Below are 26,137 nucleotides of genomic sequence, written 5' to 3' on the forward strand. Positions count from 1 at the left end.
TAAAATGTGTAACTTTTATGCTTTTTTTTATTTTACGCCGTTAATAATTTTACGCCAGTTAGTGATGGCAATTTTACATTACTTCGAATTTTGCAGACATTTACCATTACATTGTTTTTACTAATCAGTTTTGGCAAATGTCTGCAAACATCCTACTATAATAATGAATTAAGTTATGATAAGGTATTTTATATTAACCTGTAATTGTTGACATGATATTCTTGACAAAGAATCGAGATTTTATTTACATATTTACAATTAAACAGGGAAACTTTGTTTTATCTTTTCATTGTTAAACTGTGTCTTGCAGTTAAAAATAATGTTTCACTTAAGGTCTAATTGCCGATCCTGCAATAATAACGGTACTAATCCATTGGGCTGAGAATAAATGTTCTTTACTTTCAAATTTTGTTAAATTTTGGATTAATAAAAAAAAATCACCTCAAAAATGTAAATGTGAATTTAACATAAAATTGCTTAATTTTATAGACATAATTCAGTTAACTTCAACAACATTCATTTGAACATAGGAAGCAAGGCTTCCACGGTCACGATCACTAACACTAAGTAGGCCTACTAGGTCTTCTGGGTACGACTGCATTGGAATACTATGTGGAACACTAGTTGATAACGTTTCGGCTTCGTTGCAGATAGCCATCTTCAGAGCTGGTGAGAGGAACTGGCGCAAGCTGCGAGAGACGGAGGTTGTAATAAACTTCGTTAATAAGAAATTTGAAATACCGCTGTTTTGAAAAGAATCCCACAGACGCTAAGGAATCACAACACAACATATAGAACATTCCAGACGACAGTGAGATGCCAGCTCTAATGCCCAGCATGACGTCATCAACCCATCCACCCCTACTAAGGAAATGTGATGCAGCCTTCTTGCTTATATAACCTTCGTCCTCGTAGCATGCGTTAGTTAGTGCCTGTCACCAGCTTTAAGATGACTATATGCAAATAAGCCGAAATCTTTTGTTAGCAACTCCACCTAGTATTCCGACACGGTCGTGACCAGAATACCTAGTACTTAATGTTCAACAACATTTGTTGTATAGTGCTCAGTTTACGCTAAAGTAGTATTAAAAAAAAAAACAAAAAAAAACAGAGGAGTGCTCAAGTTTGACTTCTGCCACATGACGTCAGCCCAAGTGTGTGGTTAATGTTTATGGTCAATGTTATTCTGTTATCGCTAGTTTTGACGGTCAAGATTTTGTCTGTGTACATCGTCATTTACTTTTTTTATGTTTACACATTTAAAACTTGAGCCGATCACAAATTTAAATAATTGTTATTTTAATCAATTGAAATTACAGATAAATAAATATACATTACCTGGTGGGAAATAAGGCTTCAATGCAGCTGGTATCTTGATGCCTGTTTCTGTTTGGTAGGTTTCCAATATTGCACATATAACCCTGGTAGTAGCACATGCGGTTGCATTCAACATGTGGACATAATCAGTCTGCAAGATAAACATGAGTGTCACCTGGCTGATTGTTGATTGGTTGAATGTCATAGAACAGTCTAGTTGCAATCAATAAAGCACAATGTTTAACCATCTGTATTGAACACTACGACTACTTAAAGAAAATACATTGTCACTTGGGGTTTAAAACAAGATCACCCGGATTTTAATAATTTTTTGAATAGTTATTTTTATAATGCCTAAGGGCAATTTGCAGAAAAAAGTATGTGTTACTTAGTGGGAACACTATAAAACATAAATAACACACTTGTAAAGTTTCAATATTGTTTTTGTAGCACTTAAGTGGGAAAATGAAAAGCATTAAAATTTACATGGATATTATGAAGTGTCTATACTTATATTATACATATATATTATAACACATATATTATAATACTTATATTATGTATTCTTTACTGTTTACTAAGTTTAGCTAGTATTTTTTTAGTTGAAAATCACTTTTACTAAACTGTAGTACAAATGAACTATTGTAAAATCAGATTTATAAATGAACAACACAGTAATGGAATAGGCTACGCTACTCTTAGACATTTCTACTAATATATTAAAATAAAAATAAAATCATATAGCTCGTGTAATGATGTTAACAACTATCTTTACTAAATCCTCATATTTATTTAAATGGATTGTTGAATTGGCTAGACTATCCAGTTTTACACGGTTTAGAAGATTGTTAACACACTACCAAAACAAGTTTGTATGACTTAATATTCATTACCTGAGCATTCATTTTCTTAGTCTGCCCATAACGTACAAGAAGCCTTCTTGCCTGATAGTCTAGACAGTTGCTACAAGACACTAACTCTCTGAATGCTCCTGCAAGTTGAATTGTTCAAGATAAATAACTCTTTGTAAAGCTAACAGAAAAAAACACAATTCATTTTGTAAAACCTTAACACACCAGAGTCCGCTAAGCCAAACTAATAGGGATAGGAAGACAAAATTGTTCTGATCAGCTAGAAATGCAGTAATATTGCATACAAAAGTAAAAACTGATGTATTTTTATTAAACTGTGAATGGCCAATGTTGCTCTCGTAATCATGAAAATACTGTGAACATCTCCTGCAATTGTGTTCATCTTATACTATGACAATCTTAAAAGATAACTAAATCCAAACTGTTATAGGAAAGAAACAATTAGTGTCCACGGACAATACCATAGGCTATGGACATATATCACAATTTTACAGTTCCTCATAGCATTTACACACATTTTTTTGGTTACCAGAAAGTTAGGCTAAAGATAATATATTCAAAAACTGAACGCCTATTCTGTACTTTATGTTCAAGAATAAAGTATTCTGATTCTGATTAAGTTATTAGACAAGCACATAAAAAAAAATCAAACTAATGAAATCATTTAGTACCAATTCTTTTACAAACACATTTAACGTATTACAATAATTGTGTGAGCCTGGAAAACATAAATAGTAACACTGAAACTTTTTAATTTACCTGATCCAGGAAACCAAGCCTCCAGATCTAGTTTCTTGGCTGCTGCGTTATTTAAAGCTCCAGATACAATGTTAACCACTCTGTAGGCAATACCAAGATCCTCATAAAACTGCTTTGACAGACCAATCATCTCCTCCATCATCTCCCAAGACTTGTTATCGTGAGGCGAGGTGAGCACAAACTGTTCAATCTGCAAAATACAAGTCAAACACTTAGGAAGCTAAATCACCAGGCCAGTCTGTAGTCCTATTAAAGCAGTCCTAGTTAATGAAGGAATACTAGTTTCAGGTCATTTGATCCATTATTAAATTTGAAATCAAGAATAAGAAGAGAACATAAATATCAAAAAAATGTCTTTGTCACATTGATAACACAAAAATATTTAAAGCAGTGTTTCTATATACATGATTTTTATCCAGAAGACAGGGTTTCTGGACCATGCACAGGATTAAAAGAGTATTTAGGTTCTGAGGCTTGTTATTTTTTTCCAGAAAACAACCAACCCTAATTGATTTAATTATTCCAGCACAGTATCACATCAATGTTATCTATCTATACTATTATAAAGAAGAGGTGGTGTCTGTGTGTGTGTTTGTATGAGCTAATCTCAAAAACTACTGGTCGGATCGGGCTGAAATTTGGCATGATGATAGCTCACATTCCCGATTAACATATAGGCATATTTTTATCCCAAAAATCCTTCGGGGCTCCGCCCCAGTGGCTCTGGAGTTTCCCATGTTAACCTTATGAGAAATGGAATTAATGAATCTCAACAGCTGTTTCAATTAAACAAGTTGGTTCTGTTCTATGATGTTCAATAGCATTAAAAGTTACAAGGATTACCAACAGGGTGCAGCACTAGCACTATTATTTCTTTTACATTTATGACAACAGCAAAAGGTGAGTGAGCGTAGCGAACGAACTTCAACCTGGAGGCGAGTGAGCGTAGCGAACGAGCTAACCTGAAGGCAAGTGAGCGTAGCGAACGAGCTAACCTGAAGGAAAGTGAGCGCAGCGAACGAGCTCCAACCTAAAGGTGAGTGAGCGTAGCGAACGAACTTCAAAAAGAACCGAAATTTCTTAAACCATGTCCTCACTCATAACTGCTATAAGCATTTGATACTTATATGCCAACCCCGTACGAAGGACGGGTACTCTGCTAGTAAGAGATATTTAAAAATATACAAATAAAAAATTTGTATGGGTTTCTTAGTTTGCAACTGTCCTCAACATAATGTTTATATTAATTACTTGGTTTATCTACCATACAATAATCAAACCTTTTCAAACTGATGTACTCGGAAGATGCCGCGAGTGTCTCTGCCATGGGAGCCCACCTCCTGACGGAAGCACGTAGACTGTCCTACGTAGCGGATGGGTAGAGAGGTCTCAGGCAGCCATTGGTCACGATGTAGAGCTGCTATTGGCTGCTCTGATGTAGCAATCAGATACTTCTCATCTACCGGAGCCACTTCCCCTATCTTTTCACTACCTTTGCCAATCACCTGAAATCCATTTGAGTTTTTTGTTAATTCCACACCAAGATTAATTTCAGGGTAAACTAACTCATACATTCACAAATTTGTCTTCAGTGTGCTAAGATTAAACATTTAAATATTGTAAGTTTGTGTTCAATACTGTTTATATTCAATTAACAGGAAGCTTAGTGGTTATAGTGCTTGCATTCAAATCTTGAGATCACTGTTTCGATCCAAAGGTAGACTGAAGTTTTATGGATAAAACCATCATTTGCTGGTAAGAGTGTTCTAAAATATATGCCTAAAGAATTATAAATGAAAGAGATGCAACACAATAAAAAAAAATAGGCTGTTTATTCTCTAGAAGAATTTTTCCACCTCTCTTAACAATACTAGATATAAACAAATATATTTTTGTAAGAAATTGTATTTTTATATATATAATTAGTAAATCTTGACAATGTTCAAGTGCTGTATACTATATACTTCTTAAAGAATACAGAGATTGAAATTGAAAAAAAAATCTTTACACTGTTGCCATTTGTCATTGGGTTGTCAATCAATAATACAATCTAACATGGTAAGATGGTAAAATGGTAAGATCTAAGATGGTAAGAAATAAAGTTTTGAATTAAAAAAACATGTTAAAATGTCAATGGCACAGATAAACTCAAACAAACCATATAAAAGGTTTAAAAGCTTAGCATATCAAACAGCCTTCATTATTTCCTTCATATTTTGGGAATACATTGTTTTGCAAGTTTTTAACAGTAATTGTTAAGAAAAGGTTAGAACCAATTTATACAATTAGTGAACTAAAACAAAGTATTTACTCTCAACATTTTTTTATTTAGACCTATAACACCTTTTACACACGATGAACTTTGTTTTTACAGCAGAAAAGACAAATTTTGTTACATGATTTTGGTGTTGGCATAGTTAAGTTTTATTTTGGATCATTGGTGTCGTAAGAACAAATCCAAACAAGCCATATATCAGGAGGAAAGGTTAGGAATGTTGTACTGTACGAGGATTTAAGGGTGAAGAAGAGTAAGGAGAATACAGAAGGAGGGGAACCCATAATCTGCAACCATGACCGCAGATGATCCAGCCTACGCAAATCACCTGATCTTGAATCCTCGGTATCACATATCAGCTGGCACAAACAAAGTTTCAGGCAGTTTTGACAAAAACAATGACAATAATTATAATATTTTATAATCAAAATTTTTTTGACATAGGTTTAAAGAAATTTTGTAAACATGTGACATATCCAAAAGATTGTGAGAAATTAAGATATAGACTAAATTATGAGTAGTATATGGTAAACGGATATAAAAAAACCAAAGGAGCCTTAAGGGGTAATATATTTTCCCTGAGCAAAGCTCTTGCATTCAGATAATTAATTAAAGGATAGTGATTAAGAAAAAAATATTAATAATTGATTGGTAACTGATTAATAATTCATCAAAAGAACATGGAAGTAATCTGGATAGAAATGTCTGTGTTTATTACACAGTAAAATAATAATAATTGAACATAAGAAATATTAAACATTTCCATTCAAATGTACAGTCAAGCTTTAGAGATATTTCTTTCAATTAAATAGGAGGATTCTGAAGAATTAATTAACTATAAAACAAGCATAATAAAAATTTAAGAAAAACATTCAATGCTGTACCACAAATAGTAAAGTATCAGTGCAAATAATAAGAGTGTAAACATAATTCTTTTGACTGTCATGAAAATAGTTATCTGCTACCAAAGATAACAACATTGGGTAATACATTGTTTCTAGCACTTTAACCTCAACATGAAATGATGATACAGAGTAATTACTGATACAGTGATATAATGTTAACAATGAACATTGATTATATTTATTATTTATAAAGATGGCCTTGTTAATGATATTTGAAAAACTATTGCAAAAATTTTCTTCAGTTTTTTAAAGGAAAAAAAGCAACTTGGCTTTAGAATTGTTATGGAGGAGAAAGAAAGGATACACAACTAACTCACCTGGATAAAGAGTCCCAGAAGGTCAATAGAACACTAAAAAGTACACATTAAACTGATATTTTGCCCCTTTCAGGACCTCATCTCATGCGGTCACAGAAAATCCATACTCCGAAAGTGTAAATTTTAAAAATGCTCTGAATTTCAGTAAAAATCCAACCATCCAAATGGGGTCCGGTCCCAATTTAATTGGATAGTATTGGAGTTCTACTGTATTACTATGCACAGATATGATTGCAGAAGAATCAGATGGGCTGGACACGTATGGAAAGGAGATGTAGAATGCAGACTGAGAAGAGTATTAAAGGGCAATACGGTTGGAAGGCGACCTCGAGGAAGACCAAAACAAAGATGGTGGAAACAAGTGAATGCAGACATGGAGATAATTAGAGCAGTAGAGGGAAATGCAGAAGACCGGATAACACCTCCAGAAGATTTGTTGGTGCGGCGAAATATCACCTCCGATTTAAAGTGCCCTGGAGTAAGTAAGTATACTATAATTTAAACATGGAACAGTTAATAGGAGAGGTGATGGATCACGTATGTCTAAAAGGACACAAGACTGAAATTGTACCGTGACATTTTTAAAAACCTGAGATGTGGATCGTCCATCCAGTGGACAGAGGATTCGGTGTTTTCAGTGTTTATCAACAGCTTTTGGACTTTTGCACGCTTATGTCCCATCTGCAGATGAACAGACACCAAGTGTGTTTTAACAATACCTTGTATAGCTCTTCATCAAATTGAGCCAGCTGAGCGACTTGTTGCATGATCTCTTTACGCATGAAGAAAGGTGTGTAGATGGGAACATATCCCTTGGCCATCCAGCGATGGAGAGCCATTTGGACAAGGGCCAGTTGCATCAACACGCAGGGGCCCTGAAACATTATATTAACATGACATTATAATGAAGAGGTGAACTTGTATGCTATCGGTGTGAACTGACAAGGCTGAAAAGTTAGACAAAGGCAGATCATAACATGGCCGACATTTTCTCACATTTAATTATATTTTGAACAGTCAACTTAAAGAACTACATTAGGCGTACTCTTTATTTACAGTATTTCCATGCTGATTTTCATTTTTTTTGTGACATTTATAACATTTAAAGGTCTTAGTTTAGATATAGACAGAATCATGACAGGATTGCAGCATTTTGTAGATGACCTTAGATAAAACGGAGCAGTGTGAGGAAACTGCAGTGATTTTCTTGAATTTGCTGGACTCCGGCCAGATCGGATGTGAATGTGAATCCTAACTAAATTATGATAGGCTTACCAGTGACTGAAAGCTTGAATGATCTGCATCAAGTCAGGAAATAAAGCCAAGCTTAGCTTTTGTTCTCGCGGTCGCAGAAATAGTCTTCAAAGATTGTGTGATTTTAAATTTCCGATGTCGCAACAAACGCAAAAAACAATTATGATATCTCCGGGATTGCAGATGACAAAATAGTCTAAATGTCATCGTGATTAATGCACATTAAGCCTACAGCAAGTTTATAGTTACAAAGGCTTAAAGAACTTGTTTACTGATAATAATATCTTAATAATAGGCCTTCACAATTAATAGTAATAAATTCTAACAATTAATACAAATAAAACTGTGTCTAATTACCAAAAAAAAAATTAAGTATCTAAATATGATTTTTTTAAATCAATATTTTTTAGGGCCTCTGGAGCATAAAAAAGTAAATTGGTCCCGGATCTCAGTCATATAGCTTATTCCCAAGGGAAATTTGTTTAAAGTGAAATGATTTTTTATTAGTTTTGAATGTGATTACAATTTCACTACGAATACTGAGTCACAAAGTTCTTCAAAACCGTTTATATTTAAAGTTTTGTGAAATCGAGGATGGGAATCGGCCCATTAAGGGTGTGGCCATAAAATTCACAGCCTTTGGTTATTTCACGGTTGACAAAATTAGTGGTTCATTTATGGTTTAAAGGTTTATGTAGTTGAGTGTGGTCCCTGTTACAAGTACAACAGTTATTTTTATTACAGCTATAAACAGCAAGCTATATCTGAAACTTTGGCTAAAACAGTTTTGATATACTTTATTGAGTTAATGAGGACTAAATGAGGCTGGCAATAGAAAAGAGGAAAACAGCAGAACTTACCTTGAGGTAATACCCTCGACTTCCAGCAACTATTGCACCAGCATCAGCCTCCACTCCGTCAACCATATGCACGAGGTCTACGTGAGAGTACTTTTTGCGAACACTCACGTCCCCAAACGTGCAAACAACAGCATTTTCATCCTGCAAAACAGACAATACAATGCAATCCTGCTTATACCACCAGGATAACCAAAAGCTTAAAACCCGGCAAGAAGGGAACAATTAAAACACGAGACGTTGCTGACAGACCGCCACCGCTCACCACCGCGCCGTGCAGAACGCATCATACCGTGCATAGCCAAACTGTTCGTGGGAAATTCTTATCTCTATCATTGTCGCTGTCAAAACGTATCGTTTGTAGGTTATATTTATTTATATTTAACTGTCATAACCTTACCAAACTCGCTGATTATGAAAATATCGAATGAAGGTTTACTAATAACAAAAATAGTTCTGTTCATAAAATAAAATTATAAATGTCTCAAAATCAATTATATATTTTTTTAATTATAAAATTAAACTATCATAATGTAACCAAACCAACCAAACTTGCTGATAATGAAAAAATCGAATCAAAAAGTTGATGCTTCCGGTGGGTTTTGAAGCGGCTACCTTTGAATTATCAGCCCGGTGCACTACTACACCACCGAGACCGATGGCTGTACAACGTATCGTTGCGGTAATGGTGTTCGCTCGAGCGGAGGTGGGTGGTGGTGGGCGGTGGCGGTCTGTTGGCAAGGGTTTCTATTAAAACTAGTGGTAAAAGTGACATTTACTTTTGTGAGGCGAAGACTGCATTAATCCATTGTAATACTTATGTCTGACACCTGGGACCTAAGCAGAACAACAATTCTGTATATCTAGGCCAATGGGTTAGCAAATACTGACCTTGCACTTTTCAGTTGTTTTGATATACTGGCTGATTTTTCAATGTGAAAAGGGCCCTACGGTATTAGCTACTTCCCTATAGAGAAATTCGCTAAAAGGCACAACAGATAAAGGTTTTTTGCCAGTAGAGTTTCAAAAGTTGTACGTTTAGATCCAATGACAATTAACAAAGATGATGTAGACGATTCATTCTGGTTCATACTGTTAAGCAGCAGTTTATGTAGATGACCTTCATTAGTGAGAAATCAATTTAAGATCACTCTAAAAAATTGTGGGTTGGAATCATGTCTAAGCTTTACACTTAAGAAATTTATTTTATGTTTAAAATTAATCAACTGTCATTCAAATAGGAGCATGAAAATTTGTTGTTTCATTTACTTAGGCAAATATTTAATATATTTGATTTTGTTCATTGTTGTGTATTCTTAATTTTAAAATTCTGGTATCAACAAATACATTTTGCTTACAGTCAGTCACAATTACCTCGTCATTGCTGATGGGCACAGACTCGTGAAGCAGGTTGCCAATCTCTGACAAAGCATCATTTCTAGCCTGCTCTGCAGCAGCAATTTTTCCTTCGTTCTCTGTTATTGCTTTGTCCAAGAGTGTGCGGAATTTTTTTATTTGATTGATAGAAAGTGTCTTCAATAGATCATTCGTCAAGTTGTCAACTGTTATAGAAGAAGGCAAATCATCATCTCCAGCAAGTTCTTTTTTCTAAAACAAAAGTACAAAAAAATTAAAACCATCCCTTGTAAAAAAACTTGCATCTGAAATATTATGACATTTAAATCACACTGTTGTATAAAAGCTACGTTATAAACAAAACTAGAGTCGGGGCCAGGTAAGTTTGCAGTTGGTGACAGCCAATCACAAGACAAGGCTAGTGCAACGTTGCCACATCGCACTAATAAAATATACTAAGCAATATTTTCAAACCAGCTGGTATTATTAGATTTGGGATTTGGCAACACCACACGGTTCTCATTGGCTCATTCAAACCCATATGGTAAATAGGCTCCTCCCTCAACTGCAAACTTATGTGGTCCCGACTCTAAGTAAATAGTCTAATATTAATATATGACACTAAAAATAAATTACAATTTAATCTGGAATATATCAGATATAATAAATGTTCAACTACTTATAAAAAAGTGTTTTGAGGATATATGTTACACACCCACAATATGTATTTATCTATATATTAATTTGAAACTGTTTTTCTTTGTCACAGCTATTTTGAGAGAACGGCTGGGCGTAGAAACTCGGTAGAGGTGTCTAAAGAAAGGTCCTGGTCTGTAGATGAGCCATCAAAAGAGAAACATGGAGAATTCTCTTGGGGCTCTGCCCCAGTGGCCTTTAAATTCCCATCCCATGTTATTCTTATGGAGGAAAACAAGGTTTTTGTCACAGCTAATTTGAGAGAACGGCTGGACGTAGAAACTTGGTAGGGGTGTCTAAAGAAAGGTATTGGTCTGTAGGTGAGCCCTCAAAAGAGAAACGAGGTAAATTTCCTTGGGGCTCTGCCCCAGAGCCCTTTAAAGTTTACTCTGCAATTTTCTTTACATTTCGAGCATATGGATAATTTTACACTACTTTTAATGAACCAGCTGTTATATTTAAATTGTGATTTATTGAATTTGTCAAAATGAAGTACAGTATTTGCAATGGGTTTTTCTGATTTTAAAATTGATTTCCTTCTGCATCGTGTCATGTTTTGCATAATGTTCTATTACCAAATCAGTGGAAAATCTTAATATCACAGTAACTTTTAAAATTATTTCTTATGGAGTTAACTTATATCTATTGTATGGGTTGGTTTCTGCCTTTTCTACCACTTCTTGGAGATTGTACGTAGGTGATATTCTTTGGCATATTGTATATGTACACAAAACTTGGGTTAATGTAATTATTACAATGGAAAAGAGCGAGAAATCCTGGACAATTTGATATAGGCTAAAAATAAAACTGAATTAACACTGTGCTACATTTCTTGAGCAATCATTGAAATACCGATTTGAAAACAATGGAAACATAGAAAAAGTCATAGAACAGAACCAAGTAGAAGAAATAGAAATAATGTTTTTTTACACTAAAAACAATAAAAAAACAAGATCAGCTTTTTGAAAAAAGATAAGATATTTACAAAAGATTTTGATTATATCTAACTGTTGTGTAGATCGTGAGTATTTCCATAATCTTTTAGTCGCCTGTAATGTTTCGCAATTGCTCGAATTCGAGCAACAGGTACACTAGTGTAACATTAATTGACTAAGGGTTTTTTTATCAGCTTGGAGTATTTTTTTAATTAATTACAAATGTGTAGTGTGCAGATTGTTGCTTACAGCAAACAAGCAGTCCTTGCATTATGTGGCACTTACCAAGGCCCCACTAGAAAACACTTGCTAAAAAAAGATTTATAGTTTTTCTAGTGAGGCCTTGCACTTACAATAAAAATATATTACACTACTGCTACAACTTACATCTGAAATGAGAAATTGTATTTCAACAGGCAAAAAAATTGTATGTGCAAAGATCTAGTTGATTTCTTAAAAATTAGTTTTTAAATTTTCTATCATAAAAAGCAAAATAAATACGTTGTATCGCATGCAAAATTAACTAATTACATCAATTTAAAAAAGAATCTAACAAACTATCACCAAAAAAGATGATCCCCATAGTACATGAAGGAGATTTCCAATTTTTTTCCTTTAGAGAGTATTAAAAGAAAAATTGTCTTTGTCTGACCTTTTGAGCTAAATATTTTTGGGTGGAAAAATCTTGAGTATTTAGCTTATCAGCCATCTGAAGGACTTTTATATCAAAATAAGTAAATTAACACACTTCATTCTTTGTAATCCTTATACAGTAAGTTGGTGTTTCACAACCTGGTTCTTCAAATTTGCTCGGTTAAAATAGTCAAAAAGATGTGTACACTGGTGTGTTCTTATGGCTCAATTAGAAGAAGCTTAGTTGGAGGTAGAGGTGGGCATGATATTTCAACTTAATATAATAAATACTAATATTGGAAATACATTCCTGTGAATACCCTGTTATATTTGTAATGCCATCTTAACTATTTGAACAAGCAAGTAAAACAACTAACCTGCTGATAATTTCTTCCCATTATAGCGAGCATCGCAAAATAATATAAATATTCTATCTGTGCTTATTGTTACGGCAGAAAATTGTTAAATAACGTTATATCTATTGTAGAAGGGTACATTCCAAACACATTGAATAGACATTACAACCCTTATAATGTCTATTAGGTTATAATAATAATAAATAAACAATAATATATGTATAACAAATCATAGTAAAAATCATCTACAGTGAATTTTATTAAATTGATATTTACTAAGTTACGTTTAGAATAAACCAAAATATGTTGCAGAGAAACCCAAACTTCATGTTGGAAACTTTATTTCCTGGCTTGTAGTTAATTCTATTATTTTTGTGCCCATAATGAAAAGATAATGTAACGATAATCAAGCGACGTAAGGTGTAGTATGTGGCTTGTATGTATATAGTAACAAACAGATCAAGAAGAAAATAGTTATCAACAAACAATATAAAAATAGAACCTGGTCTAGAGGATTGGACCTACTGATAGAATAAACTGATAAAAATTATGGAGTAAAATAACAAAGACTTATCCTGCTTTAGAATTAGAATGCCTGGATAAAGTGTACTGGACAAGGCAGTAATAAGTGATAAAAATAATAGTAATAGTATTATTTCAACTGTTACCGAAGAGCCAAGGAACATTCCTGACTGTTATTTCTCACTGAGTGAAAGGGGGTGATATTTCTTGGACTTAGAAGGACCATGGATAACAGGCTCTTACAGTGTGAGTGAGTAGTTGGTCTGCCTAGGAGTAGTAGTAGTAGGTCAACAATTACAGATCACTTCAATATGGGAAGAGGTGAATGTGTTCATTGCTCTAGGCTAAAAACCACAGACTATAAAGGTTGGCCATTTAATACTGAACCATTTCTCACAGCAAAAGTGTTGTTATTTGACACTAGAAATATTTGAAGTCCAGAATCAAAATTTAAACCCATTAAAATATGATCAATGGTCATAAAAAGACGGAAGATGAAATAGAAATAAAAACATTAGGTAAACTGAAGCACAACGATCATTAGGACGAAAATAACACACAGCAGGCAACTATAGCAGGCAAGCTAACAAGACTTGCTTACCTGGGAAGGCTGAAATGAATGATTAATTGAGTTTAAACTTTTAATGTGTTGAAACCACCTATGAATGTGAGCTAAAGCTTCGATCTCGGCAGGAGTATATTCCTTTGAAACTTGGTCCCAAAGATCAGTATCAGCAGTGGAGGGAATGAAGCCATCCACATAGCTGTGGTCAGCAAAGAAGGTATTAATTGATTTTATGTCTACCTTTTTTGGTGTTACATCTTTAGGTGTTCCCTTTTTCGTTTTCTGCAATTGAATAGAACCTTATACTAAACTGAACGTATAACTTGCAAATACAAATTCTAAGTTTATACCGTAATTAATCTATATATATAATTCCGTAGGTCAAATTTTTGTAAAGAAATTGTGAGTGACTGGATGGCCGTAGAAGGATGGGAGGGGTCTTATTTTAAAGGTCTTGACGTGAATTTTGAGGGAAAACTATTCATTTTTCTTATTTTTTTACCATAAATTCGCAACAGAATAAAACTTTTCCCATTAAAACAACATGGGGTTTAGTTTGTTTACATGTTTTGAAATTAAAACAGAAGTCATTTACTGCTGATTTCTGTTTACTTCAATACAGCTGATCGTGCTATATCTTGAAAACAGTGATCAATACACGCATATTTGGTTTACTTTTAGCCAGTCTACTATGAAATGTATACTATAATAAAACTGAAATCTTGAAGATTAATCGGAAAAACCTCTCCATTCTTAGTTTATATTTAAATCATATACTCAAGTTTCATTTTTTCATGCTTTTACGTTATTGTCGTGTTAAAGGAATAAACGACATAGAATAAATATTCTGTATAAATAATCAAAGAGTCGAAATTAAATCTAACTTCTGTTTTTTTTTTTTTTTTAAACCATATGTTCAAGTTTATTTTAAATGATGTTGTTTTTTTTATATTTCTACACATTTTAAGGTTAAGGTTGTGTTAATATATACAACTAAAATAAAAAACAAATGTTATTGGTTCTAAAATGGTGTATTTGCATTCCTTCGTAAGTAAATATTTTTTTAGTGCGGTGAATATACAACGTAGAGTAATCATATTCGATCATACTTTTATAAAATCACCAGGGATTCAAGATGTTGTGGTATGTAGGCTGCTGGATATATATTCTTTTCATTATAAGTACTGTAATTAATATGAACGCCAGGGGAAGACCACAAAGGCGGGGAGCTGTTCATAGGAATGACAGTGCGCGTAGAAGAGCAAGAGTAGATAATGACGAACTTAATCAAGATACGAGAGGTTCTACCCGCGAATTCACGGGCGAACAGAAGCCACCATTAAATTAATTTAATCAACTTTGACTTTATATTTCATTTAAAGGGCCCAAGTTCGAGAAATTGTCATCTGAAAGGGTGTTAAAAGCAGTGGAACCTTCATACCTTACGTCCTAAGGTTGGCCGATGTTGTACCTGTAAACGCAGCTCTCTTTCACGACGTCTTTAATACTTTACTTTAATACTTATCAATGAAATTGCGACCTGTTAAAGATCGGTGACAACCTCTTGGAACGAAGAACATACATGGTTTTAATCCCATATTTATTGTGTTTCGATCACCTTTAGCCCTCCAAAGGTCCATAGTTTAGGCCTTAATGTCCACCTATTTTTGGCCCCTTTGCAAGGTTTTATTAAAACGGATCTGAGAAGCTTAAAACAATGTTAATTCTAATGTTCTATATACCATTTTGTTTGGAAAATCATGGGCTTCAATATTATATATAAAACATAAGGAACATTTTAAAAAAAAAATTTTTAGGTAAAAAAAAATATAATTTTGAAAATTTTCAAAAAAAAAAATAAGTTCGCGCTCAATGAAATTGTATAAATTATAGGCCTATAAATATTTGAAAATAGCCACTTTGTTCTAAATTTAATGAGGATTACAAATATATAATCATATAGCGAGGTAAGTTATCAAATAAATAAGTTATGAGCGAAAAACGGATTTCAGTACATAGCGTTTAGCTAAGAATGCATAGCCTAACCATAGCTAGGAATCTGGCTGATAATTTACATCAATATCACTACCTACTTCTTCAGGATCATCAACCAGCACTTCAAAACCACTTAAATCTTCTTATAATGCACCACGTATATCACTACTTTTGATTTTTAACACTAAAACAATGATAAACGTAATAAAACACATCAGTCATCGGTCCGGGGGAACCTAGCTGTTTACAAATACACGCACGTCAGCTGTCTGCTACAATATTTTCGGAACTAAAATGAATAGCGCTTAGAGACAGACCTCTGGAGAAAGCTTAGAATATTACGGAAAGAACGATACCTAACTCGATCCAGTTCAATCCGATTCAGTCAGTCATAGAGCCTTCGCCGTAAACGATGTTTGTGCGTCTAAAACTAGACGCGTGACACTACACAAAGTGTGTTGTGCGTCTATTTTTTGACGCGTGACCCTCGGAGGGTTAATCACTCACTTGTATCTAACAGCTAGAAATAGCTTCACCGTCCATTCGCCGCACTTCTTTTAACCCTCCAAAGGTCCATAGTTTAGGCCTTAATGTCCACCTATTTTTGGCCCCTTTGCAAGGTTTTATTAAAACGGATCTGAGAAGCTTAAAACAATGTTAATTCTAATGTTCTATATACCATTTTGTTTGGAAAATCATGGGCTTCAATATTATATATAAAACATAAGGAACATTTTTTCAAAAAAAAATTTTTAGGTAAAAAAAATATAATTTCGAAAATTTTCAAAAAAAAAATAAGTTTGCGCTCAATGAAATTGTATAAATTATAGGCCTATAAATATTTGAAAATAGCCACTTTGTTCTAAATTTAATGAGGATTACAAATATATAATCATATAGCGAGGTAAGTTATCAAATAAATAAGTTATGAGCGAAAAACGGATTTCAGTACATAGCGTTTAGCTAAGAATGCATAGCCTAACCATAGCTAGGAATCTGGCTGATAATTTACATCAATATCACTACCTACTTCTTCAGGATCATCAACCAGCACTTCAAAACCACTTAAATCTTCTTATAATGCACCACGTATATCACTACTTTTGATTTTTAACACTAAAACAATGATAAACATAATAAAACACATCAGTCATCGGTCCGAGGTTAAGTAACCTGTTTACTAATATGCACGTCAGCTGTCTGCTAACAATTACGATCGGCTCAGAGAACAAACAGCGCTTAGAGACAGACCTTTAGAAAGCTTAGAATCTAATGAAAAGAACGATACCTAACTCGATCCAGTTCAATCCGATTCAGTCAGTCATAGAGCCTTCGCCGTAAACGATGTTTGTGCGTCTTAAACTAGACGCGTGACCCTACACAAAGTGTGTTGTGCGTCTATTTTTTGACGCGTGACCCTCGGAGGGTTAAGAACATAAAAGTAAATAATAAAATAAGTAAACAAAAATTTAAACAAACAAACTATATTGTCAATTGCATTGGCCAGCTGTTGTTCACTAAATTCATCGAATAATAACTTCCAAAACATGCAAGGCGTAGCCCTTTGGAAATCAGCCCGTGGGACAGAGCCCTTAGGGAGTTCGTTCATATCAATACTTTTCGGCAAATCTACACGCTCAAAGCTTCATTTTGATATGCCATATGCCTATATTTTTATTTGGTAAATTGCCTTAACCGTTTACATAAAATTTGATTGTATCACTTTAATAATATAATAGATGTTACAACCCCTTTTTAGGAGACCCATGGTAAACGAGAGAAATGTAAATATCCATGATGCAGGATTACTGGACCAAGAGTGCATTCAATGTAGTGCTCTTCATTTTAGAGAAGAACTAACGAATAATAATTTTATGACATGTTGCCATAACGGACTTATTAACCTTCCTCAGCCAAAAACTAATGTAGAACTTAAAAATTTGTTTGAAGAGAGCCCACAACTGTATAAATTCATTCGACAATACAACAGTGCGATGGCTTTTGCTTATTTTTCAGCCAGTAAGAAAGATATTCCAAGAAAAGGACCATACTGTTTCAAAATTCAAGGACAGATTTATCGTTCAATCTCAGATTTGCTGCCTCAACATGATGAAGACCCCGTGTATGGCCAATTGTACATTATTGACACATCAACAGCAACAGAAATTCGTCAAAGGCGTCGAGAAAATAGTGACTTAAAACCTGAAATATTGTCGAAACTAGCTGAAATTCTATTAGAAAATCCATTTGCACAAATTTACAAAAGAGCTTCGGAAGAAATGGTTGTACAAGGTGACAGTGAATTAGAACTTAGGTTTGTAGACAGGATAAATATGGATCGTCGTAGGTATAATAAGCCTACTGCAGATGAAATTGCAGGCGTCTTCAATTCATCTGAAGGCGAACCTCCAATTAATTTTTAAAATTCCAAACAGAGAAGCTTTTATTTATCCTCATTAACCACAATACCAAAGCTACCTTAGTAAACCAGTATTTATTCACAAACAATGATATGTTTGCTGCCTTTTCATGTTAAACCACTGGAGTGATTCAAATTATTTATTGAAAATGACATCAACAAAAGCAAACAAAGAAGAACAACAAACTGGTTTTTACACAAAAGATATGGTGTAGGGATGCCTATTCTGACACATAGATAATGCTATTCTGAGTTTGTTTAAATACCGGAATTGCAATATGTTGTTTTACATTTCAGCTTTTTAGGGACTTATGTCCCTACAAGCCACTAGTTTGAATTTAAATGTTCACATGAGACTTAAAACTTATGAAAGTTTTAAAGCTTAACTTTAAAACCCTTAAGAAGTTCATGAGTGAAAATTTAAAAACGTACGTTTTTATGTCCCTGGCCTCTTACTTCCTAGATACTGGATTTGTAGTTTATTATTATGTGTTTTAATATTTTTTGGGACGGGGGCAACATGTTACACACATTTATTTAGTTTTAAATAGGTTCTAGGTATTTTTTTCGTATTTTTAAAGTCTCGAAATTCCCGACCATGACGTGTCCCTAGGGTACATTTTCCAACTTTCACGCTGTTTTTAGACTAATTATTCATGTCAAAATATATAAAGCCATATTTTTATGTCATCAATGGTTATTAAATTTACAAAAAAGGAGCATATTATAATTTTATTGTCATTGCAAACTGACTACCATGACAAAATAAGTCTGTCCCTCGATTTGGCGTCACAACCATTTGGGAAAAATTTTCAACTTTGGAGCACGACAGTGGCAAGCCTGGCGTCAATGGAGTCAGTTGGTTTTAGAGACTAGTTCGGGGTGTACGTCAGGATTGTAGTGCCGGTCGTTTCGAGTTGAAAGGAGGAATTACAAGATTAATAAAGGAAAGATTGTGTTTTTTGTAATTTTGGTGTGTCCATGACCGTACGTAGTCATTCGATGAAGTAGACATGGTGTTAATTTTTGTTTATAAGATATTTCAATTGCTAGATTAACCTAGAAGTCCACTTTGTATCCTCGAACATGAGGTGCAGGGCTACCGCCAGAACAGAGCCAAATAACACGTAATATCACGACCAAAGTTTCACGACCATCGTGGGTTTTTTCACGACCAGTCCAGCCTTATGGATTATAATGTGTTTGGTCGTGACAATAACTTTAATATAATTGTAAATTGAGCAGTTTAGTTCAATTGAAACACATATTTTTATTATAACTAACAGGATAATTGAAGGATTGTTTAGAAAGATTTAGATTTTTCCAGACAATTCACGACCGTACCGCTTGTCCCTGACCATCACGTTTATGATTTCTATCATAAAAATTAAAAAAATTAAAATATCGTCATATTTTAATGTTTTATACACAAAAGATGCACACCTCTATACAAACATAACGATTTTTCGGGTCTCAGGTAAGTTTTTTCGGAGTTATACAAACTTAAGAAGATTTTATTGGCTTTTTTTCAATTTTTTGAGTTTTATTATTTTTTTCTAGAAAGACCAAATATACCAAAAGCTCAGTGACCTTTTTATTGTATAATGGTCATAAAAGTAAATTAGTTTATAGCAAAACATAGCTATAAAAATAATATTAACTATTTTTAATATTCATATAAACGTCCGTTATGGTCGTGACAGGATTTTGTGTTTTTCCACTAAAGATGCTCTTTTAAAAAGAAACTACCAAAGATATTGCGTTACCATGGACATTTTATGAAACTTCAAATGATAATGAAATAAAAAAAATAATAAAAGTTTTGAAAAAAGGGGAAAAAAATTTGCAAAGTGCTTTTCCTGAAAACGTACGTTTTTAAATTTTCACTCTCATATTGCTTCTGTTCTCTTAGGAGTTTGAATTTGTCGTGAGTAATTCAAATCCTTTTATTAAACCCCTTCCTCTTTGCTATAACACAAACATCTTTCAAGTTCTCATTGATAATTTTCTCCACTTCCCTTTAATAAGCTACTAAGTACCGGTATGTGTTTTATCTCCTTAGCAAGGTTTTTTATTAGGGAATAAAAGATATTATCTATTATATTATTTAAGCGATACAATAACATTTTATGTAGGCCTAAACGGTAAAGGTCATTTACCAAATAAAAATATAGGCATATGGCATACCAAAGTGAATCTTAGAGTGTGTAGATTTGCCGAACAGTGATGATATGAACGAACTCCCTAAGGGCTCTGCCCCACAGGCTGATTTACATAGGGCTACGCCTTGCATGTTTTGGAAGTTAAGGTTATTTGATTAATTTACTTAACAACAGCTGGCCAATGCAATTGACAACATAGTTTGTTTGTTTACATTTTTGTTTACATATTTTATTATTTACTTTTATGTTCTTAAAAGAGGTGCGATGAATGAACAGTGAAGCTTTCTAGCTGTTTAAAGGTGTTCGAAAAACGATGAATATGAGATCAACAAACCATGTATGTTGTTCGTTCTAAGAGGTTGTCACCGATCTTTTACAGGTCGCCATTTCATTGAAAAGTGTTAAAGTAAAGTATTAAAGTATGTCGTGAAAGAGAGCGGCGAGCTCAGTACTATCGTACGATACCCACCTCGGCAACGTAAGGTATGAAGGTTCCACTGCTTTTAACATTCTTTCAGATAATAATTTCTCGAACTTGGGTCCTTAAAATGAAATATAAAGTCAAAGTTGATTAAATTAAATGGTGGTTCTGTACACCCGTGAATTCGCGGGTAGAACCTCTTGTTCCTATATACAGGGAGCGGCAAAATGATCTGAAGGTTTTCTTTGCCGCCCTGTCGAGCGAATGAGTGGCGTAGGGTACAAAAAACAATTCACAACAATTGAGTGGTGGGAATAGGGGCGTTACAAAGCCAACGCTTGGACATTTTTAGTAGCCATGGAGCCGTGGGATAGCTGAGAAACATGTATTTGTAGTAGAAGTGATTTTAAAAGTGGAAATTCCTGTGTAGCGGTTCAGTACACATTTCAATGTGGGTCCAAGGGGAAAAGTCCCAACTCAAAAAACCATTTTGCTGTGAGTAGGTAACTTCAGAGCTACTAGTTCAGCATTGAAAAAAAGCCAACAGGCTGTCCAAGTCCAAGGTCAGCCCGGACGCCAGAGAACGCTGAGAGAGTAAGAGAAGCTGTGGAAGTTAGTCCTCAGTGGCCTAAACGTTAAGCTGCAGCTCTGTACTTGTCTGGCCGCTCGGTAGAAGAGTATTACAATACGACCTGCATTTCCATTCATACAAAATGGCAATTGTGCAACAGTTGAAACCCAGGGGTTATGCAAAGCGCATCTCTTTTTCAGAACAAGTAGTGATTGATTTTCTTGCGTGTAACAACATTTTCATTATGAGCGACGAATCACACTTTCAACCACAACATACAGTCTTCCTCACTCTCTTTAGTTTCACACCACGTAGTCAGATTTTAGTTTCAATGCTGAACTAGTTGTTCTAAAGTTACCCACCCACAGCAAAATGGTGTTTCGAGTTGGGATTTTTCTTCTTTAACCCACATTGAAACGTGTACTGAACAGCTACACAGGAATTTCCACTTTTAAAAACACTTCTACTACAAATACATGTTTCTCAGCTAACCCACGGCTCCATGGCTACTAAAAATGTCCACACGTTGGCTTTGTAACGCCCCTATTCCCACCACCCTACGCCACTCATTCGCTCGACAGGGCGGCAAAGAAAACCATCAAATCATTTTGCCGATCCCTGTATAATATGTGAAGGAATTTTTTACAAAACACTACTCCTCCCTTAATAATGGATGGATTTCTACAAACGATGTGTCAAAATTAAGAATTTTTTGTGTAGACGCCCCCTTTTACCAATTCCTGTAATAAAAGTCCTCGGGCTTTGCCCCACAGTCCATGAAAATCCTAATGTATTTCTTACGAAGAAAAGATTTTGTTTACTTAAACAGACGAATAATTTGCACTAACAGCTGTTCATAGTAAACACATGATACGCACAAAAGCGTTCGTAATAAGAGTGAGCTCGTTTTCCGTTTTCAGTTTCGATAACTGGAGTGGAGTGATTGATTACATTATCTTTGGGTTGACTCTTTTAAGTAATCGGAAATTATGATTGTTATTTATTTTAAAATAATGCCTGTAATACTTTGCAATTGCTTGAATTCAAGCAACAGGTGCACTAGCTAACATTTATTATGAGCTATATTTATTTAATAACACTAAAATTTCAAGAACTTACTTTCATTTTTTCCCCAATTTCTTTGCTGCATGCGTTCTTAAGTCTGTTGTAGCTGTCACCATTGTGACGAACTGAAACATAACGAAAACAAACATAAATGCATTGCCGGATTTAGGGTTCTTGCGGTAGGCTCAATTAACCTGAGCGGCCCTCGCTTCTTAGGTAGAACTTCACTGCAGGTTGCGGCGTGATTGTCGTATCCACTTACTTAGGATACATCATCATTGCCACCCTCAATTGCCGCAAAATCATGATCATCTCCCACGATCACGAGGATATTTTCATCGTCATCTGAGAGCGTGGCAAATTATTAACTTGAGGAAAAAATTCATTTTTGTCCTAAAGCTGCTATAACAAAACACTGGGAGCTTTTGATAGCGGCCGGCACTGCATAAAAGCAAGTTCGAGTGGCGAATCGGTGGCTCAGTCGGTATCCAGACTAGTTTCATGATGGAATGGCCTCTAGATCGTCTGAATTAACTATATAGTGGTTTAAAATACCTTGTTACTGTCAAAACGATCCTTCGTAGTATGTGAGACTACAGCTGTTTCATGCTTCAAAGGAGTACATCTTCAGGTCGGAACAACGTCAAGTAGTCTTCATTGGGATTAGATATTCCTCGTAGTGGAGTTCGTCAAAAGTTTAATAAATAGGTAACAAAACACATAGCACACGGAAACACGAAACATTCCCCCCAATTACATAGGCATAAACACTAACACAAGGGACCAAAATCAAGACTGTCTCAACCGAATCGGAATGAGTAGCAACCCTGAGACTGACGGACAACGGAACCACCGTGAATATGTTGTGGGATTTCCAAATTTCTACCACTATAAATAGGTACAGGTGATGGCAGGGTCATATTAGGAATTCAAACTTTAGTAGGCTAGGTCTAGATCGTTTAGGCAGCAGTTTAAGTAATGTTCTTGAGGGTCTTACACAATCCACTTCACTTTAAAAATGGGAAAACATTTTAACTCCTTTTTAAATTAGAACCATAACAAGTTTAGGGGCTATTTATTAAATAATATGGTCAACAGTAGGGCCTATTTTTTAACTCTTCAGATGGTCACGCTTAACTAAGCATGATATAACATGAATCTTCCATTTGTGGTCCTTTGAGACAAGGAATTGGATTGGTCAGGAATATCTAGAAACTTAACTAGCTGTCAATGTCATAGAAACTTGGTGTCGCCAGATATTCTTTGACAATTGTGTTAAATTTAAGGATAATTTGAATTTAATATAAACAGTGTCTGAAATAACTTCATATGATTGGGTTTGTGCTCAAAAGAGGTTAAGCTTTGTTGAAATGCATGTGAGCCTTTTTTTATTAAAGCGATGGTTTCTTAGGAGTGTATTGCTGTTTTATGTAATAAACAGATTCTAACCTTAACCAATAAGATAATTGAAGAGGCAATGTGTTGCTATATCATCAAGGTTAAATACATCATTTTGGACAAGGTAAGCCTCTCATCTATCCAAGGACAAAAGGACCACAAGCAAGCGATCCCTCCATTTTTTTATTTTATCTTTCCAAACCGGTCTAAGTTATCGACCAATCCCATCCCCAAAAGATAAACCACTTTTTTCGGTATAGTAACTATTTTGCCCAGCGTCGTTTTCCGTAAGTACCTTATCGCAGCTTAATTATTGTTGGCACTGACCAGGAATATTGTCCATGATGGCACTATAGTATTAATTTTGTAGTAGGCCGAGTCTTAATTTTTTAACACAAAATGGCACGGTCAATTATGTCTTTGCTCTTAAGGAGTGCATACATGTTCCCGTAAGTATTATAGCAACAGGATTGTCCGAAACAATTAGATTTTGTGGTAGGCTATCTCAATTACATTGTATTCAAATTCTGGGTTCCAGGATCACATAACCGAGACACTAAGGGAAAAACCATGAATTCTTGTTTGAATGCCAAAGATATCATATCATTTCTTTGTGTGATTTGCTTGATCTCATGAAATGCTGTGAAGGACTTGGCGCATTGCTCATAGCGTCCCACTCATGTTCACATGAGGTACCGCTGGTAGGAGGATCTGTATAAATTTTAAGTTGCTGCAATAAAGAACCATTGTTAAAAGCATGAGCCTACCTCACTCAATTGACTATCTATTGTTTAAACTTGACAAAGTCTATTGTAATTATAGTGTAACTAGTTTACATGTTGCTCGAAATCGAGCAATTGCAAAAAAGTAAAGTAGTTACAGTATTTAAAAACAAATAACTTATTTAAAAACAAATAAAAGTCATAATTTTCGATGAGTTTAAAAGACTCAACTCATAGATTTAACGTACCTACAGTTCCATGTAACCAACATTTCTTGTAAATATTTTATCATTTTTCAAAAGCTGATCTGTTTTTTTAGTGTACCTATTCTACAAATCTTTCCCACTTATAGCCGCATTGGGTTGTCCATGTTGATCTTCGTCAATGATAATGTAGAAGGCCTATGCATAGTACTACCCGTTGTCGCCAGTAGGTTTAAAAATTTCAGTCATTTTTTATAGCGATAACATTTTGTTTACATTACTTAAGAACTGCCTGATTTTCTGCATAACCTCTCTAAAAAAATGCAGAATTGAATGGCCTAATGTTGTTCAAATGGTGTTTTGTTTCCCTCAAATGTGAATAATGCAAATCCTTTAGTGAAAGTTTTATTAAGGTTTCTTGGATGTAGTCATATTATTTCTTAATCACTCGACTTTTATGAAAACATATATTTAATGTCCTTGCCATACCAGTTTAATTCAGCCTTAGAGTGTTTTCCTTTGCCAATCATCATAAAGTTAAGTCCGTGTTTCCTACAAAATAGTAACAGTTCGGGTAACATCCTTGTTCATTGTTTGTGGGAATCTTCATATTGTAGTTGTTCTTCATTATATAGTATGATAACGACAGTAAATGTTTTTCTTAAATCTATATTTCTTCTACTTGGTGGCCTTCTATGACTATCCTATGTATCCATGGCACAAAATCGGTTATTTCTACGATTGCTCAAGGAAGGGTAGAGGCCTACCCTGTCAATTCAATTTTCTTATTTGGTAAAATATATCAAATTGCCCAGGCTTTCTTGATTTTTATCAACAAAATGCAATCGCAATGCATCCAAAATGTATTTTTCATTTCAGCAAAATCAGTGATACCCAATGCGTTTCGTTGAATTGAAAAATAAATAACAGCAATTAAATTATACAGCTGATCAAAATGTAAACAATTATATTCTCCATAAGGATAACATGGGAACTTTAAAAGCCACTGGGGCAGAGCCCAAGGGACGTTTTCAAAAATGTAAGGCCAGTTTGCAAATCTACGTTACACGCTCTTTCCAATGAGACGTCAATGGATAAAATCGGTTAAGAAATGGCGGAGGAGTTCAACCGACAAAGTTTCATGTAGCGTATTAATTATATAGATTACTGAATGACCAATAAATCTATTCTATTCTATTCTATTCTATTGGGAAATCACCTTGGACATGGTGATTGATTGCGTGACAGCGTAAAAACAACTATCACAAAACTCATGCTGGACCATAAATACCAACTCATGCTGGACCATTTCAACTTATTTCACATACACCTCTCCAAAAACCAGACATAAAAACATTAGTAATTCAAGGAATATACTATGTTTAACCCATTGGGGAAGGAATTAATGCGCTACCTACAGCACCCTCTGGCGGCAATTAATTTTACCGAATTTGTAGACTTTTACTCTAACTGCTATAGAAAGAAAACCTTAGGTAATAAATTAATAATTCTTTCACCATTTTGTTCACAGTAAAATTGTCTACAGAAAAGTGGTAATTGGA

The 26,137-nt window shown here is 34.5% G+C and overlaps 1 protein-coding gene across 3 annotated transcripts in view; it reads right to left on the reverse strand.

Annotated features, from left to right (window-relative positions):
- Positions 1 to 26,137, reverse strand: part of LOC128986897 (serine--tRNA ligase, cytoplasmic) — a 33,147-nt gene that overhangs the window by 2,227 nt on the left and 4,783 nt on the right. Inside the window, exons 2-10 of one of the 3 annotated variants that reach the window (XM_054407501.1) lie at positions 22,307 to 22,377; positions 13,656 to 13,901; positions 9,931 to 10,164; positions 8,560 to 8,700; positions 7,165 to 7,320; positions 4,229 to 4,453; positions 2,949 to 3,138; positions 2,211 to 2,308; positions 1,339 to 1,468 (exon numbers count right to left, since the gene is read on the reverse strand). In XM_054407501.1, coding sequence (XP_054263476.1) covers positions 1,339 to 1,468; positions 2,211 to 2,308; positions 2,949 to 3,138; positions 4,229 to 4,453; positions 7,165 to 7,320; positions 8,560 to 8,700; positions 9,931 to 10,164; positions 13,656 to 13,901; positions 22,307 to 22,377 — 1,491 coding nt within the window. Of the gene's footprint in view, positions 1 to 1,338; positions 1,469 to 2,210; positions 2,309 to 2,948; positions 3,139 to 4,228; positions 4,454 to 7,164; positions 7,321 to 8,559; positions 8,701 to 9,930; positions 10,165 to 13,655; positions 13,902 to 15,712; positions 15,742 to 22,306; positions 22,378 to 26,137 lie in introns of those variants that run through there. The other 2 variants (XM_054407503.1, XM_054407502.1) reach the window with 2 other exon arrangements.

The sequence above is a fragment of the Macrosteles quadrilineatus genome, unplaced genomic scaffold, assembly GCF_028750875.1.
Source record: "Macrosteles quadrilineatus isolate MER2022 unplaced genomic scaffold, UCM_ALF_1.0 Scaffold_2__2_contigs__length_208266976, whole genome shotgun sequence".
In the NCBI taxonomy this organism is placed as follows: domain Eukaryota; kingdom Metazoa; phylum Arthropoda; class Insecta; order Hemiptera; family Cicadellidae; genus Macrosteles; species Macrosteles quadrilineatus.